Below are 19,404 nucleotides of genomic sequence, written 5' to 3' on the forward strand. Positions count from 1 at the left end.
ACCAAACCCAGGCCTCTACCCTATCTGCACATTTACCATGGTTGATCCACATAGCCTACATATCCCTGGACACTACAAACAATTCAGCCAATCCACCTAACCTAACTTTCGGAAATCCACACAGAGCGAGAACATGCACTCTCCAAACAGACAGTCATCCAAGGCTGGAATCAAACACAGGTCCCTGGTGCTGTGAGACAGCAGTGCTAACCACTGAACCACCACAACCACCTCTATCTCTGCCATTCCTGACCTTGAAAGAGCGTGATTTGGCAACAAGTGATGAGATGAGAAGATGCTCTGATGCTCTTTAATAAGCAGAACAGCTCACAGCACAGAGATTTTCATTCCATCTGACTCATTGCAGAAATATTGGTCATCCACGGCCATGGTGCTCTTTTTCAGCTGAAGACTACAGTCAATTAGCCATTAGCTGGGTTTTGAACCTAATTTCCCATTACATCATCCACAGTATTTCAATAGAAGTTTGACTTAAAACAAAATTTAATTTAAAATAAACTGATTTCAGAAAAGGCAAAAATATGTTTTTTCATCAAAAAAGACAAAACAATTTCTTCCTTCAAAAATTGCTTTTTCTTTAATTAATCACTGAAACATGTGGAAAAGTGCATTGACCACAATACTCAACGTGATGGTTTATTTGTACACTATGGGGAAACTAAAATTAGAACGAGAGCCATAATCTGACGGAGACATGTTCAGCTAGCTAGTTCAGTTCTGAGCATTTGAAAACAGATGCATTTGTTCTCTCAATTACAAAAATGTGATTGGAATTAAGAACCCAGAAATGTTCATCTTTTAATAAGACTATGTTGTTCAATTGTGACTGCATGACTCACATTTTTTTATATTCATTTTAATGGCATTCAATATGAAAGATAGAATAACCTTAACAACAACATTTTCTTCATTTTTATACAGAAAAAAATAGACAGGGAAAGACTCAACAAAGTCAATTGTCGTCATTAGCGCTGCATTGGCTATTATGATGGTTTACCACTGTGCACCTATATTTAAATATTACATTAGTGTGTAGAATGCAGGAAATAAATTAACACTTCTATAGATGTATACAAAGATTAAGAGCTCTTTATAAAATTGTCATACCAAAAAATAGATACAAATGTCAAGAACAAATTTAAGTTCAATGATTTGCTTATTGAATACCCAAGATAACAGCTGCCACGTGTTTTATAATGGAAACAGCCTACTTCATAAGTTAAACCCTAACATCAAAATTCCTGATTATTTTTCAAAGTTAACAATTGAAGGCTACTGATAGGGCCTTTAACAAAAGAACCATTAGGTCCTGCAAAAAAAAAAATTACCAGAGGAGACTATTAACTCCAGCCTGGGACTATTTACTTGCACAGAGAGTCACCCCGGTATTGCTTTGAAAAATACAAAGCACATTCTAAAACTGACAAGATTGTGACTACTAATCTATTAAATTGCTCTCCTCATCTCTGTGAATATATTTAGCTGATTCTACAAAAATAATTCTAAACATCAGAATATGCCAACTGCAGTCTTAATAAGAATAAAAATAATGTCCAGAACTGAACCACAAAGAACAATACATAAATAAGACTGTAATAAATAAACAGGAGGCTTAAAAGCAAAATTCTAAGAATATCGCCGTAAATACTTCATTTTTTTACATATCAGACATACACATGCAAGCTGAAACATCATCCTTCATTTAGTCCTACATTAAATAGTCACAAAATTTCCAGCTTAATGTCAACCTTGTAAGATGTTAGTGGCACACCTTCTAGTAGTCAAATACGAGTGAAGAGAGCATCAAACAAGGATGATCTTGCAATAAAAGCAATGTTGACATGGAAGATAAGGGCAATAATATGTGAAAGAAGATAGCGTATATCCAAAGGAAAAGCATTTTATTAGTGGGCACTATCTTCTCAAAAATAAAAAGTATCCTGACACATGAGTGAACACCATGAGAGACACAAGTTTCCCTCACCACAACTTTTTAATTCATGTCTCCAGTTCTGTCCAGTTGGTACTTGCTAAGAGAAGTTAAATGTCCAGTTTCTTTTTCAGTAAAGCCAAATTCAAGAGAAGAGATTGCTCATTTGGTATTAATTCATGGCTAAGTCTTTGTTTCTACCTGAAGTAACTGTTACATCAGATTAAACTTGAGAGAAAGAAAAATCAAAGTGTAGTTTGGACTGCTGCAAACCAATGCTGAAGTACAAAAAAAAATCAAAGGGCATGGCAGGGAGGAGTAGAGTGATATTCGACTAATTGGCTCTCAGTGAATAAACTTTGATAGGCTAAATGACCTACTTCTGTGCCGTGACATTTTATGATTAAACGGTACACTCGACTAGCTAACTACTTTATAGAAAGAACACGATATTTAACAAGATATTTGCAAACACCTACCACCGCCTCCCCACAATCTACATTCATTCACCTTTCGTTCTTGTATAGAAAGTTATAGCTTTGAGAGCTTTGCGAGTCTAAAGCCGATTGCCTTTCAGTATATCTTTTGCTCCCCCAGCCCCTGCCCATCCCAATAGGAGGGTAGAGGTTGACTACATGTGGCAATATTGCAAATATATTCAAAAAGAATGCAATTACAATTTCCTTGTAAATAATGACTACAGCAATTCTCCCTACATTCAACATTCCATTTTTAGGGCATTTTGTAACCTTGTTTTCTTCAGCAGGGTAGAATAGTTATTTATATAACCTATAAAAAATGGATGATCAGAGGATAAAGTACCATCTTTGTATTAAACTCGTATACTTAGTTTCTTGTGTTACAATGATAGGGTAGTTATTGTTGTAGACTATCATTTCCAAAGTCATGAGTTTTAAATTCCATTGTGACAAGTTTTGGATTTAATAATTGGGCTAATACCAGGAAAATGGGTATGCATGCTGCCAGACCGTTGTTACAATCCAGTGTAATGCCTCTCAGTGAGAGAGAGCTTGCTGTTCATTGCTGGTCTGGCCTTTGTGGGCCTCTGGACCACTCATAACGATTGACATTTATAGTCTAGCAAGACATGCAGTCGTACAAACAAAAGCTAATGGATAGGCCATAAAGGCAGCCTTGTCAGTGTCTTTCACATCACATGTGCAATCTCTCTAAAAAGTTAGAATTCTTCACAGAAGCTGCTGCCCAACTGGATCCTTGGATATTTTTTATTCTACATGTGAATATTTTGCGGAGAATGACATTTGGTCACATTTTATTTTTATTTGTTCCAAATAGACTTCAGGAAAATGGGGAGGGAGGGGTTAAAGTCTCATGAGAAATTGAAATATGTCAATATTTCATAGGGGACAGACAAAAAGCAATAATGATCAATTCCAAAACTTTGCTTTTCCAGAACCAGTACTACTTCCACATGGTCACTTAGCTCAGTTAACTGGTTGGTTGTGTGGAATGCCACTAGGTTCAATTCCTGTACTTATAATTCAATTTCAGCTGAGTTTACTATGAGAGACCCTCCTTCTCCCATCAGCTGAGGTAAAACCACCCCAAATCTATCTTCAATGAGAAAGTGGGACCATGGCGACTTTACCTTACTACTTTCACATGGATTGGTTAAAAAAAAAAAATCATGCTTAGCTGCTGACTATTAATAAATGCCTTAGTTACATGTGCTTTTAAAGTGGTCTATGCTAACCTTATGAGAGATGTAGTAATGTCTTGCATTAACAGAGGGATAAAAATCTAACTCTAGTTTTTAATTCCTTTCTCACCACCTGTCAATTTTCTTTGCTCCTTCCTGTAGCCATTAACTTGTACCAGGGTCCATCTTCACAGACAGCTGCCTAGGAGCTCTACTGAACTTATCATGTTATCAGCCTGGACAGTGAGTGTCGGTAGATCATTTATCTGCTTGGTGGCGTAGTCATAATGTCACTGTTCTAATAATCTAAGCCAATGCTCTCTGGACATGAGGGCAAATCTTGCCACAGTACTTGATAGAATTTGAATTCAATCTGGAATTGAGAACTGTGGCCAAGAAACTATATTAAAAATGAAAAAAAAACTGCAGACGCTGAAAATCAGAAACAATAACAGAAGTTGCTGGAAAAGCTCAGCAGCATCTGTGGAGAGAATTCAGAGTTAATGTTTCAGGTCCAGTGGCCCTTCTTTAGAACTTAGTTCTTAGGTTTTAGCTCCTTAAACTCAGGCTAAGAAGAACTCTGAGGAAGGGTCGCTGGACCCGAAATATTAACTATGAATTATCTTCACAGATGCTGCCATATGTGCTGTGCTATTCCAGCAATTTCTGTTTGTATGCCATTGATTGTTGTATTAAGTCATTCAGTTCACTAATGAGCTTCAGGGAAAGAAACCTGCTCTCCTTACCTGGTCTGGTCTGCACAGCAGTGTACTGACTCCTAACTACCCTCTAAAGCAGCCTGACGAGCCATTCAGTTCAAGGTCAGATGGACAACAAAAAGTGGCCTTGTCAGAAATGCCCACATCCGATGAAAGAATAAATTTGGAAAAAAAATGTTGTTGAAAGGGAATCCGAGTCCATTCATTCAAAAGCACACAATTACATTTTCCAATCAGTGGGAAGTCATAGGATAGAAACCAGAATTTATTAATCCCTACACTGAGGATAAGTATTGTCCCTGCAAATACAAGCTGAGGAGAGATTAACTCATTCAGCTCAGGTAGGGAATCGAACCTGGGGTTTTCCAGTTCTGTGTACACCAGTTTCAAAGACTCACTGAGCCAAGAAAGAATCTGCACATCTTAAAGGTTGGATATTCTTGTTTTGGATAGTCTGTGGTAACCACTCATAAATTGTTTAAAACATTTAAATCACACATTTTCAACTGGCACGTTACAGATGCTGCCAAACAACTAGCAACTCACAACTCCCTTCACAACATTAATCGGTGGAATTTTATGAACACGTGCTGATATTCCCCAGTCGGATGTACGTGATTCAAAATCTCAAAACTAAAAGCAGTACTCAAAGGGTGACGTGATTTAGATTAGATTACTTACAGTGTGGAAACAGGCCCTTCGGCCCAACAAGTCCACACCGACCCGCCGAAGCGTAACCCACCCATACCCCTACATTTCCCCCTTACCCAACACTACGGGCAATTTAGCATGGCCAATTCACCTGACCTGCACATCTTTGGACTGTGGGAGGAAACCGGAGCACCCGGAGGAAACCCACGCAGACACGGGGAGAACGTGCAAACTCCACACAGTCAGTCGCCTGAGGCAGGAATTGAACCCGGATCTCTGGCGCTGCGAGGCAGCAGTGCTAACCACTGTGCCACCGTGCCGCCCATTTAGTTTGCTTTTGTGGACGGAAAATGGGAGCGCAAACGCACACACTCACAAAGTTACAGAGGTACAATGTTTCTCTCCTCGGCTCCAGACTGGTTAATGGGAAATACTGTATTGTTCACACAGGAAGACATACTAGGCTCACCAGTCACAATTTTATCCCATCTTGTGCACAGGTGAGGGAAGAAAGAGGAAGGAGTGATAGGGGAAGAGAAAAAAATTGAGGCATAGGTGGAAGATGAATACTATGCAAGTTCTCATCTCAGAAAGCATTGTCACATTATCAAGAAGAACAACATATTAAAAAAAACACCCCTTGTACAAAAATATCCCATGGCTCACAATCACAATCACAGTCTGATCTTATGCAAACATTCACAAAGAATAAAATTAATTCTGTTGAACAGGTGAGGTGTAGTTAGGGGCAAAGAACCTTTCTTTCAAAATGCGTTGATGTTCAACAGAATACATTTTTCTGATCCACTACCATTTTTGTATTCCATCTTTACAAAATAAAGGCAAACCAAAAAAATACATACAGACTGTACAAAATTAGCATGACTGCTTCAGAATTATACTGCTTTTGTTTTTCACTAACAAAAAAAACACTTTTTTTTACATACAGAGGTATTCAATTACAATTATATTACAAAGACATTATACCTATTTCGCCAGAATGCTTGAAAAGATTTTAGCCAGCTAACTATTAAAATCTGCTAAAGTGCTGAAAGGTAAACTAATTATACATCATCAGCAGGTAATGATGGGATGTTGATCTTCGCCCTGGTGAAAAATGCAATCTTCTCCCTGAAATTGACAAATAAAATAACTGTTTATTTTGTGCTAGACATTAGTATTGTGGTAACACCATTTACTTAGATAGTTATAGATTCAAGTCACAGCCAGAGACCTCAGCAACCAATCCAAGTTGAGGTTTCCTGTGCACAATTTTTGCAAGTGCCATCTTTCATGTGATGTATTAAATGAAGACTCTGCCTTCCCTTTCAAGGTGTTGTGGAGATCCTAACGTATTACTGTAAAGAAGAGCAATTAAGGGAGTTCTCTCAGATCCCTTAATGAACTTTACAAGAAATAAATCCCTTGGTTATTGATGATGTTAGGACCTTGCTGTGTGCAAATTGGCTGCAGTATTTCCTAAATCACAAGGAGTGACGATACTCCAAACTGCTTCACTAGCTGTGACACGTGTTAAGTCCTCTTAAGGACATGATGATTGTTATATTTTCATGAATAATGAAAATATTTTTAATAACCGCAGCCAAGGATACTATGAGGTGACTGATGGAATAGCAGGTCCCCAGCCCCAACTATTGGCATTTTCTTTCGTGTGACATTCAAAGATTTACCAGAAAGTTCATAAAAACAATCACATGAATGCAACCACCAATCTGACAACACCTCCAACCTTTGTGTCGTCTGCAAACTTGCTGACCCATCCTTCAATCCCCTCATCCAAGTCATTAATAAAAATTACAAAGAGTAGAGGCCCAAGGACAGAGCCCTGTGGAACACCACTTACCACTGACTTCCAGGCAGAATATTTTCCTTCTACTACCACTCGCTGTCTTCTGTTGGCCAGCCAATTCTGTATCCAGACAGCTAAGTTCCCCTGTATCCCATTCCTCCTGACCTTCTAAATGAGCCTACCATGGGGAACTTTATCAAATGCCTTGCGGAAGTCCATATACACCACATCCACAGCTCGACCCTCATCAAATTTTCTAGTCACATCCTCAAAGAACTCGATAAGGTTTGTGAGGCATGACCTGCCCCTCACAAAGCCGTGTTGACTGCATTTAATCAAGCCATGCTCTTCCAGATGGTCATAAATCCTATCCCTCAGAATCCTTTCTAACACCTTGCAGACGACAGATGTGAGACTTACTGGTCTGTAATTGCCGGGGATTTCCCTATTTCCTTTCTTGAAGAGAGGAATTACATTTGCCTCTCTCCAGTCCTCAGGTACGACTCCAGTGGAGAGCGAGGATGCAAAGACCTTCGCAAGTGGCGAAGCAATTGCATTTCTCGTTTCCCAAAGTAGCCGAGGACAAATCTGGTCTGGGCCTGGCGATTTGTCAATCTTAATGTTTGACAACATTTTCAGCACATCAGCTTCATCTATCTCTATTCATTCCAGACAGTATAGAGGGCTGTTGTAGGCTGCAGCGGGACATTGACAGGATGCAGAGATGGGCTGAGAGGTGGCAGATGGAGTTCAACCTGGATAAATGCAAGGTGATGCATTTTGGAAGGTTGAATTTGAAAGCTGAGTACAGGATTAATGATAGGATTCTTGGCAGTGTGAAGGAACAGGGGGATCTTGGTGTGCAGGTACATAGATCCCTTAAAATGGCCACCCAAGTGGACAGGGTTGTTAAGAAAGCATATGGTGTTTTGGCTTTCATTAACGGGGGATTGAGTTTAAGAGTCATGAGATCTTGTTGCAGCTCTATAAAACTTTGGTTAGACCGCACTTGGAATACTGCATCCAGTTCTGGTCGCCCTATTATAGGAAAGATGTGGATGCTTTGGAGAGGGTTCAGAGGAGGTTTACCAGGATGCTGCCTGGACTGGAGGGCTTATCTTATGAAGTGAGGTTGACTGAGCTCGGACTTTTTTCATTGGAGAAAAGGAGGAGGAGAGGGGACCTAATTGAGGTATACAAGTTAATGAGATTGGAAATCACACAACACCAGGTTGTGGTCCAACAGGTTTAATTGGAAGCACACTAGCTTTTCAGGTTGGGCCTGTTGGACTATGGCCTGGTGTTGTGTGATTTTTAACTTTGTACACCCCAGTCCAACACCGGCATCTCCGAATCATGAAAGTTAATGAGAGGCATAGATAGAGTCGATAGCCAGAGACTATTCCCCAGGGCAGAAATGACTAACACGAGGGGTCATAGTTTTAAGCTGGTTGGAGGAAAGTATAGAGGGGATGTCAGAGCTGGGTTCTTTACACAGCGAGTTGTGAGAGCGTGGAATGCGTTGCCAGCAACATTTGTGGAAGCAAGGTCATTGGGGACATTTAAGAGACTACTGGACATGCATATGGTCACAGAAATTTGAGGGTGCATACATGAGGATCAGTGGTCGGCACAACATCGTGGGCTGAAGGGCCTGTTCTGTGCTGTACTGTTCTATGTTCTAATTTGAGCTCAGGTCTGATTAACTCAGTACCAGATGAGAATTGAACCAGGAATAACCTGTCTGTATAAGTATTGTTAGTCAGACCATTGCATTTATCCAGTAGACCAGAGACACAAAAGGGGCTCTTATTCAGTTGCTGAAGTGTCAGTGCTTGGTTCTCCATCAGAGACCTGCGGGAATGACAATTTTGTAAAGCACCATCAAAGGATCATTCATCCCGTTGTGGAGTCAACAGGAAGAAGAAACATGTTTTGTCATTGCCTTGAGCTGCAGTAACTCAAATGTGGTTTGTGGAAGCCCTATGAAAAACAGGACTATGACAGGCAGTGTGGAGGCTGACGCTGACTTATGTATTACCCATTCTTCATATTTCCCCAAGAGCAGGAAGATGAACCTCTGCCCTCTTTGTACTGCCATAATATAAGAAGCGTAATTATCACTGGTTGTAAATGCAAGTTGCTTTTGCACCATTATCTTGTCCAGGCCGTCTGTGACAATCAGGAAGACCTAACATCAGAAAATTAAAAGAATGATCCGGGGCAACAGTTATTTCGGTCTTATCATTTGTATATTGAAATCTACCCTGTGAGGTAAGCAGACCAACTTCCAAAGTACAATCAACCTGTTCCATTGTGGAATTAACATATGCACCACACATGTACCAGGCGATGACCATTTCCATGACAGAATCTAACCATTACCCCTTGACATTCAATGGCAATATCATTGTTGAATCTTCCACTATCAGCATTCTGGGGATTATTGCTGCCCAGAATCTGGACTAGCTGTATTAATACAGAGATTACAAGGATGGGTCAGTGGCTTGAAATCCTGCAGAGACGAGCTCATCTCCTGACTTCCCAAAGCCTGCCTATCATCTGCAAAGCACAAGTCAGGAGTGTGATGGAATGCTCTCCAATTCTTCTCAGTATGAACTCTCTTCATCTCCAAAATGGAGGAACAAAAAAAAACTCTTACCTGAATGACTGGACCTGTAGCGGCACCTTTTGGCTCTGCTCTCGTAACCTGCACACCTCCTTTGTGGCCTTCCTCATCAGTTTCTCAGCCTTCCACTCCTGCTTTTGTTCTTCTTTTGTTTGTTCAGCCTGAGTAAAGCACATTCATTACGTCTTATTTACCAAGTATGTACAACATGGCTGTACATTCATAAACTCTCACATCACTCTCACTGTCCCCATCCACCGATCCTTAAATGATCTGACAGAGTTGCTAAAATTGCTAATTTAGGGCTTATTTCTAAAGTTCATGCAGATGCAATGATATCTTAAAATGCCATCAGTCAAGATCTAATTTGAAAAGAAAATAAATTTCCTTAAAGAGAAGTATGAGGAAATGTAGCTTTAAATTTACATATGGTACATTTTGTGACGATACAATGCTTTAAAAGGAGAATTTTGTCCTTTGACAGGGATTTTAAGTCAGAGATGTCAAACTGTCTATTGCAAGTTCATTAAGTAAATTTTTTTTTCTTTAAGTTGAAATAATAGAAGCAGCCTGAACGGGAATGGCAAGCTCCCACCAAAACAGGATTTTTAATTTTAGTTTTCAGTAGTAGTTGTTGATAAGGTCTTGAAGCTAGGTGAAACGTGCAGTACATTTCCCCTTGCTACTTCTGTCTGAATTTTCTCATGATGTTTTCCTCCCGGACTGCAGAATTGCAATCTACTTTTCTAAACTTGCCTTTGTCAAGGGGGTATTTATGGATGATACTATATTGGTATTTAGCACTGGTTAGCACTGCTACCTCACAGCGCCAGAGACCTGGGTTCAATTCCCATCTCAGGCGACTGACTGTGTGGAGCTTGCACATTCTCCCTGTGTCTGTGTGGGTTTCCTCTGGGTGCTCCGGTTTCCTCCCACAGTCCAAAAATGTGCGGGTTAGGTGAATTGGCCATGCTAAATTGCCCATAGTGTTAGGTGAACGGGTAAATGTAGGGGAATGGGTCTGGGTGGGTTGCGCTTCGGAGGGTCGGTGTGGACTTGTTGGGCTGAAGGGCCTGTTTCCACACTGTAAGTAATCTAATCTATTAGAGTCAAACATATCCTAAGCAGTGTCTTATATAGTTACAGTATTACATCCGTGCTTTTATACACAACACCTTGCCCTACAAAATAAAGCAGCCCACATCTTTCTTTACTATTGTATCTTCCTGCCATGACACCATCAAGGACCTATGGACATTCCTCATTCATCAGAAACTGAAACAGTCCATGTCCAAATACAACAAGACCTGGACAACATTTAAGTTTGAGCTGATAAATACCAACATTCACTACCAAACAAGTTCCAGGCAATGATCATCTTCAAAAAGACAGCATCAAGCCTGCATCAAACCATCATCACATGACATTCAATGGCATTACTATCACTGAATCCCCCCACTTTCAACATCCTGGGGGTTACCACTGATCAGGAAATGACAGGACTAGCCATATAAATACAGAGGCTACAAGAGCAGATCAGATGCTAGGAATCCTGCATTGGGGTTGCAAGGGACCACAGGTTGGATACAAGGTCATAGCATGGTTTGCATGGGGTATGGGGAGTGTGTGGGGAAGTCAGCAGCTGGAAGGTTATATATTTTCATCTTTGGATGGCCATTCTTAAGGGGGTATGTTCACGGACGTGGGATTTCTCCCACCTCTACGCCCCAACACGGGAACAAAAACTGGGACCTAAGTTTTCAAACAGAAAGTTATAAGAGTGCTCTGTGCTTAAGTTAAAGATTAAGTGAATGGAATAACGTATGATAAATGAATTCCAAACAGGGGTGTGTAGAGTCAGCCATAGTTCATACCATTTTGGATTCAAGAAAAACAAATCAGAACATTTTCTTAACAGTGAGAGGTTTGGAACTTTGGGAGGATCTAGGGATTTCGGTAGCCCTGTAAGGGATATTTCACAGATTCAAAGAATGATACCAGGGCTTATAGGACGATAGTATAGGGGCAGGTTGTGCAAAAGAACTTGTTATCCATTGAGTTTAGAAGGTTGTAAGTCTTCAGAGTGATTCCATAGGGCACAGAAAATAGCTCCTCTGTCTGAGGGAATACAGGAACAGAAGGACATTTAGATTTTGAACTAGGCCCCTGTAATCACAAATCACTGTTTGATGCAAAAGGTCATGAAATCTAGAGCTCTCCCACTAAAATACCATTTATTGAAATTTTCAAGAATTAATTTTTCTTTTTTGTTCGTTCAGGGTACCAGAACATCTGGAGTATAGGTGGTACAGATTCGCCATGATTGAACTTCATGCTGAACTGAATCAAAAGATGTGAAATGTGTAGGGGCAGAAATTGGACCTGGTTGCTCTTGATTGGCCAAAGTTAAGTGACCACAATGAGGGCACATTTGGAGGGAGGGCGGGCTGCTCAACATTGCAATCACTCTAAAGTGCAGAAGCCACTTAAAGCAAATGGTAGTTACCTTATATATACATTCTTCAGTAGTCACTATGATCTGACCACAGCAGTAGTCCTCTTGCCTAGTTGTCAATCCACATCCACACCTTTCTGGCATTTACCTTTGAATCTCTGGCTCAGGACTTCTCTTTCAGATATCAAACTATCACAGTGGTTCCTACTATTTAATAGGATTCATTCTATTCCACTAAATTGCAGTACTGCTTTTCTGCCACTAGGTGCTGGTATTGCTCTTTGCAAATTCCATCTTATTCAATTACCTGTTGGAAGTGCTGAAAGGATTTTATTGGCCAATGTTAAGAAACCATATCAGAGTCAGCTAGATTCTGAATTAAACATCAAGGTAGACGCAAAGCAATCAGTAAAATAGGTCCTCACAGAAAATTTACCTAGACTTGTGAATATTAAACATTGATGAATTTATAAAAAACTGAAAGAACTGCAGACGCTGGAAATCAGAAACAAAATCAGAAATTGCTGGAAAACCTCAGCAGGTCTGGCAGCATCTGTGAAGAGAAATCAAAGTTAATGTTTCAGGTTGAGTGACCCTTCCTCAGAACAGGTGATGATTTTATACCTGTTTTTCTGCTTGTTTTAAAAGCGTCTGGAACCTTTCATCCTCCAGCACCCATGCGGGCAGTTCTGTCTCCCCTTTAGCTTTCACCTCCTCCAACCTATTCTTTAGCTCCCTGAGCACTTGTAGCTCATCGTTTAGACGGCTATGCCAGGTCAGTGATGCTTGAAGATCCAGCTCCAGGTCCAGGGAGGTTCGAATAGGATGCTCTGCTGCTTTTTTCACAACTGGTTGGCAGAGGGTCTGTAAAGGGGCATCAAAGCAAATGATTTTTAATGAGTTTGGAACACTCATTTCTAACTTGCAAACAGTGGTCACACAGCCTTTAGTGGCCTTCACAAATCATGTATTCATCTCACGCAAATTTCTGACTGGAATGATGTTCTTTGCAAGACTTCGAGTTAAAAGTCGTTAAGGGGTTGCAATTAGCTAAGAAACCCAATTCGACCGAAATGTGGTTCTCTTAAAAGCGAAATATTGTGGAAGCTGAAAATCCAAAATAAAAACAAAAGGCGCTGGAGTACCAGGGACCCGGGTTCGATTCCAGCTTTGGGTGACTGTCTGTGTGGAGTTTGGACACTCTCCCCCTATCTGTGTGGGTTTCCTCCAGGTGCTCCAGTTTCCTCCCACACCACCCCGCCGAAGCGCAACCCACCCATACCCCTACATGTACCCCTTACCTAACACTACGGGCAATTTAGCATGGCCAATTCACCCGACCTGCACATCTTTGGACTGTGGGAGGAAACCGGAGCACCCGGAGGAAACCCATGCAGACACGGGGAGAACGTGCAGACTCCTGACAGTCCACACAGTCAGTCGCCTGAGGCGGGAATTGAACCCGGGTCTCTGGCACTGTGAGGCAGCAGTGCTAACCACTGTGCCACCGTGCTGCCCACTTAGTCTGCTTTCAGTGTTTTCAATACCTTAAAATTGCTCCCTTAGATTTGCTATCCCTATGTCCTTTGTAACTGTGATCATCAAAACTGAATCTCCTGGTTCAATATGTTGGCTGCTAACACTGCTCAAAGAGAATTAAGATAACCTTACTGGATTTAAATTCTATACATTTATTTTAATTCCCCACCATTCTATATCCCAGTGCAACTGCTGCCCCACAACGTATCACCAAATTCAGAGCTTTGGAACCATTCATTATATTAAAAAAACACAGCCTGGACTCATTATTGTTATATTGATGATTGTAAATTAAGTATAGAGGAACTGATATCCAACAATCTGTGAAACATGTGGTGAATAATCATCTGGAAACGATTATGTAGGGAGCAGAATGAAATGAGTAAATCTTAACGCAGTTTCTGCTAGGCATGGATATGTACAAGATGACCTGTCCAGGAACAGAGTGGTAGATATATCAAATAGATCAAATCCCCAATGGGTGTTTTCATTGGGCGAGAAGAGATGCAGTGTAAAATTCTTCTCATTTCACTATTTTTAATGTATTAATACACTGATTTATTTCTAAAGGTTCAAGAGGCATTTGGATGGTTATATGAATAGGAAGGATTTGGAGGGATATGGGCCGGGCGCTGGCAGGTGGGACCAGATTGGGTTGGGATATCTGGTCGGCATGGACGGGTTGGACCGAAGGGTCTGTTTCCATGCTGTACATCTCTATGACTCTATGACTACACAAAGGTATCAATTACAGTACACCTTACGTTTTGGATATTTAATGAATCCTTTGTAATTAAGTTAATAATCCTGCTGTAGAATTGTATGCATTGTAAAACATAAACGTTAAATATGTGATTGTGGATGGATATATTCTAGGTTTCACACTTTGAAATCATTCAGAACATTCCCCCGAACCATTATATTGCCTCACATAATTCCAACTGTTCTGCAGGTCTACCTAATATGCTAAAACCGTAAAATACAGGGGCAGAGTTCAACTATTTGGCTGGTTGAGTCTGCTCCATTATTTGATCATGGCCAATATGCTTCAGCTATTCTTCTACTGTCTCCCCATTCAGTCAAGAATCTAACTACCTCTGTCTTAAACACATTCAATAACTTGATCTCCACAATCTTCTGCTGCATTACATTCCACAGGTTAACTGTCCTCTGGCTGAAGAAATTTGTCTCCATTTCAGTCCTACAGGATTGTCCCTTCACTCTGAGGCTGTGCCCTTTGGTCCTAGTCTTTCCTACTAGTACAAACATCTTCTCCATATCCACTCTATTCAGGCCTTTCAGTATGATGTAAGTTTCATTGATTCCCCCCTCATCCTTCAAAACCCAGTTGACTACAGGTCCAGAGTCCTCAACTGCTCCTCATGTGACAAACCCTTCATCCTGGGATCATTCTTGTAAATTTCCACTAGACCCCTCCAAGGCCAGCACATCCTTCCTTAGATTCTAACACAATGATTCTCTTCTGACAGTTCACAGACGGGCTGCAGTTGAAATTCCATTCTTTTGTGTTTCAATATGTTGGCACAGGCTCAAAGAACTGTACTAGTGTTATTCTGAAGTAAGATCTTCCCTTTCCAAATGTATTTTTCTGCACACTATTAATAAGACATACCCTTTTAACTCTCAAGCTTCGTCGTTCCATGGCATTGCGCACAAAAGGCGATCTTTTGGCTAATGTTGAGCTGTCACTGTCACTTCGATTCAACTGTTGATTAAAAAAAATAAAAAGAATTAAAGTACAAGATATAGCTTACAGCAGCGAACACTGTTGAAATATACATCCGTATTAGCATCAAGCACTCCCAACTCAGCAATAGGAAATGTCTGAAGTAAAGATGTCTGTCCTTAAAAAGTAAACCTTCAGTCCTTTGATGGTATACCAGACATCTTCTTGATCAGACTGACTGAATATGCATGGACAGGTTTATCTTGTATATCCATGCCCACTTGGAACTACATTAAGATTTACTCATTTCATGTACAAGTTTGACAAGAGAAACAAGATTTTCATTTTAATAGTCTGGACTGGATTCAAATTCAGATCCTTCATGATGCAAGAACTTTAACTGACTGCACCAACTCATTCCCCAAGTAAGATCTATTATCTATTAAGATCCATCCCAAATTAGTCTTTATACATTAAACACATAACTATTTTAAAAATTAAATGGCTAAACAAAGTTTCCAAATGTAATTCGCATTTCAGACATCTAATAGTCTTTCATGGTTAACCTAATCAGCTTATTGTAGAATTATGAATATCATTGAAATATAAGGATAAAAAATTATTGCAAATGCAGCAGTGCAAAGTCTGATAGTTTTGATCACATTGTTCAAAATCTTCAGAACATTCCTCCAGTCCCACTATTCTGACCAGTAGAGTCCCACCACAATTTTCAGCTACACTAGGATGACGTTGCAAGCATTTCCTTTCCTGATTAGACCTTTATTTTAATTATGCTTCTCATCTGACTCCACTATAAGCTGGTGCTGGCTACACAACTGGTCTATATGCAGTTCTGCTCACTATTAATGATGCCATTACAATAGGAGACATGGAGGTGGACCAACATTTGTTTATTTCTCTGATGTACTTAGTGATGCAGAAAGTCTTGTGGTGCTATAATATTGTCCCGACCTCAGAGTCAGAAGTTCCGACTTCAAGTTGCATCCCAGAACTTATTGGCCATGGAAGGTGCATTCATGCAGGCTGTATTCCTGATGAAGGGCTTTTGCCCAAAACGTTGATTTTACTGCTCCTCGGATGCTGTCTGAACTGCTGTGCTTTTCCAGCACCACTAATCCAGAAAGGTGCATTCATAGCAAGACCAAACAGGTCAATTATCAATCTTTCCAATATACCTGATGGCAGGTTATAAGTCCAGAAGAGAATCCTGAACAAGCCTCCGCAGTACTTCACCCATAAGAGTGGGCCAATCCAATAGAAGGTCCAACCCTTGGAAACAAGGTTGGGGGAAAAGACAGACAGGCTCAGGGATGATAGAAAGTTCACTAGTGCAAATGAAGTAAACAAACATGGAAAGAAGTTATCCTAATGAATGCCGAGAGTGATGGTGAATAGTCTCAGGAATGTGGGGTGTCTGTTACATGGACAGAATGGGCAAGTTTGTGTGAAGAGGAAATATATAAGATGTTGACAGTTTGGTAACCAAAGTACACAGATTTATTATAATGGGAGGAATGTTAGAATGGAAGAACATGGTACCTGGGTAAAATAATTGTTACTGCCTTTCAAATGTGCACATCTGCCTGTAGATTTATCAGGGCTTATTCTCCAATATGTGTTCCAATCATGGAGATATCAACTCAAGAAGATGTTGCAGGGAATTACTGGCATTCAGCCCATATATTTCCGTCCATCATTGATGGAAACTATGTACTATGGACCTGCAACATTACACTTACATCACCAGAAGGACAGTTTCATTGTTTTAATTTAGATGCGAATATTTGCAGTACAGTCGCGCCTCGACTTACGAACTTAATCCGTTCCGGGACCCGGTTCGCGAACTGAATTAATTTTTCCCATTGCTCGGATAGCATAAGAATGCTTGGACAGCTGTTCACAGCGCACGCGCCAAAGACGAACTGAATGAGATCACGCGGGGCCCGAGAGCTTTTGCATTCAACAAGTGCGTAGCAAAGCAGAACAACGAAACCACGTGGTCGCACACAGGCTTTTTGCGTTCGTACTTTCGATCGTACCTTGAATTTCGTACGTACGTTGAAGCAAAAGTTTATGTACAATCCTGTTCGTAAACTGATTTGGTCGTGAACGGGTTTGTTCATATGTCGAGGCGCTACTGTATTTGGTTTTGCATTAGCACAGAATTATTGATTTGCCAAACACACGTAGGAGATACTTTGGATGAGAGGGAGATGTATGCATAGAGGTTAGATCACTGGATTAGTAATCCAGAAGCCCAGGCTAATATTCTGGAGACATTTGTTTAAATCCCCTCATGGCAAATGGTACAATTTGAATTCAATAAAATCTTGAATCAGGTCAATTATCACAAAAAATCCATCTGGTTCACTGATGTTCTTTCGGGAGGGAAATCTGCCAAATTACCCAGTCTGACCTACAAGTGACTCCAGGTCCACAACAACGTGGTTGGCTCTTAATCGCCCTCTGAAATGTTGCCCAGCCAATGATGTGCACACCCCATACAGAAATAAAGAGAAAAGAATCAACAGTTATAAATAGGTTTCAATACAACAAAAGGGAGTTTCTTACCCTGCAAATGTACTGATTTCTTTCACCTGGAGAAAAGGTTTGGGATCTTACAATCATGCTGTTCCTCACAAAATGCTTTTGCCTATTATTCAGATTGGACTTGTCCTTAGGCCTGACAGCCATGCACTCCACCACAGCCTCCTCTGTGTTCATTTCTTTGTCAACCTGTGGAAATTGGGTGCAAACTTTTTATCAGCTGCACTATAAAAACTGTTCACAGGATAGTTCACCCAACATCAATGCTGCAGTACCCTTACCAAATGCAAGCCTTACACTGAACGGTAAATGGGATAGCTTGATAAACTTAGAAAGAGCATGGGCTGGTGTAAGTTTTCCTTGACTGGAGAATTAGAGGAGGGGTAGTGATGTAAATGGCAGTGATAGAGTTAGGGCTAAAGTTAGGGTTAGGTTTGGTTGCCACTTAATCTAACCACACAGGTCAACAGGTTGCCACCACATTAGACTTTGAACATTCCGAAGGACAGTGTGATTGAACACTCAGTTCAGGAAGCAGCAGTTTTGTAATATCAATACATCAAATTATTCACTACAGTCTCAAACCAAAACCATTAAAAGATAATGACAAGCCATGCTAATATAAGAAGCACCAATGCTGGACAGTCTAATGAAGTTTTGAGTTAATTGGTATCCATGCTGTTGACCCACATTCTAACATTTAGTGGCATGGGTTCAAGTCAAATTACTGAGGAGCTGTGTATTCACATCTCCAACAGGCTGATTATAAAATCTCTCTAACATTTAACAGGAGACTAAACAAATGCATACCTTGCATCTTCATAAAGGAGGACACAATTAATGTCCCAAAAATGTTGGGAAACACAGGGTTTAGTGAGATGGGGGAACTGATGCAAATCAGTATAATTAAGGAAAAGGTGTTGGGGAAATTGATGGAATGAAAGACTGATAAATTCCCAGGGCCCAATAATTTATACCCCAGCATACTTTAGGAAGTGGTCCTAGGAATAATGGATGCATTAGTAGTCATCTTTCAAGATTCTATAGACGCTAATTGATGCCTTTTGGAAATTTAAATATATTACATCTCTTGCTTCCCCTTTAACTAAACTGCTTCTTGCAGTTTCAACTTATTTTTCTTTCACCCCACTCATCAATAACAATAAGCTTGTACCATTTCTGCTCAAGTTATACGATTGTGTCATTGTACTGGAGAGAGTAAAGAACAGCTTGGTTCCAAAACTGCACAAAATTGACTGGAAGTAGATAACAGGAGGCATTCCTACCAGCATTGGCAGCACTGTGTCTGACTGCGTCACCCCACCTCTTTTATCATCAGTCATATTTGGGGGCATTTCTTTCAATGAAATCAATCCCGCTGCAATCTCTTCCACTTCTGAGTCTTTGCCAATGCCACTTCCTTCTTCCTGTGCCTCAGCAGCATCCTCCATCAGCATCTCCCGCCTGCATTAGCAACAAGTTATAAAACTCATTCAGGACTTCATCTGCTTTCTTCTGTTACTGTTTGTCAAAGTTCAACATTTGAGTGGATAAGTGAGTGAAGATTTGCGGAACAGTTTAAGTACATGTGTTTAGAACTTTGGTGATGGGGAGTGGTTTCCTGTACACTATTGAAGAACAGGGGGTGAGATAGCTCACGGGCCAGCACAGTGGCTCAGTGGTATCGCTGCTGCCTCACAGCACCAGGGACCGG

At 40.5% G+C, this 19,404-nt stretch overlaps 1 protein-coding gene across 2 annotated transcripts in view; it reads right to left on the bottom strand.

The window, feature by feature from the left end:
- Positions 1–656: 656 nt before the first annotated feature.
- The window catches only part of LOC122557495 (protein WWC2-like), a 242,696-nt gene continuing 223,948 nt past the window's right edge, over positions 657–19,404 (bottom strand). The window contains exons 18-23 of one of the 2 annotated variants that reach the window (XM_087973644.1): positions 18,977–19,154; positions 17,715–17,879; positions 15,069–15,161; positions 12,521–12,760; positions 9,475–9,602; positions 657–6,155 (exon numbers count right to left, since the gene is read on the bottom strand). In XM_087973644.1, the coding sequence (XP_087829770.1) occupies positions 6,077–6,155; positions 9,475–9,602; positions 12,521–12,760; positions 15,069–15,161; positions 17,715–17,879; positions 18,977–19,154 (883 nt within the window). In that variant the 3' untranslated portion in view covers positions 657–6,076. The remainder of the gene's footprint in view (positions 6,156–9,474; positions 9,603–12,520; positions 12,761–15,068; positions 15,162–17,714; positions 17,880–18,976; positions 19,155–19,404) is intronic. The other variant, XM_043705245.2, reaches the window with a different exon arrangement.

This window comes from Chiloscyllium plagiosum, unplaced genomic scaffold, assembly GCF_037043375.1.
Source record: "Chiloscyllium plagiosum isolate Xiang-an unplaced genomic scaffold, Cpla_swu_hap1 HiC_scaffold_2, whole genome shotgun sequence".
Lineage (NCBI taxonomy): Eukaryota > Metazoa > Chordata > Chondrichthyes > Orectolobiformes > Hemiscylliidae > Chiloscyllium > Chiloscyllium plagiosum.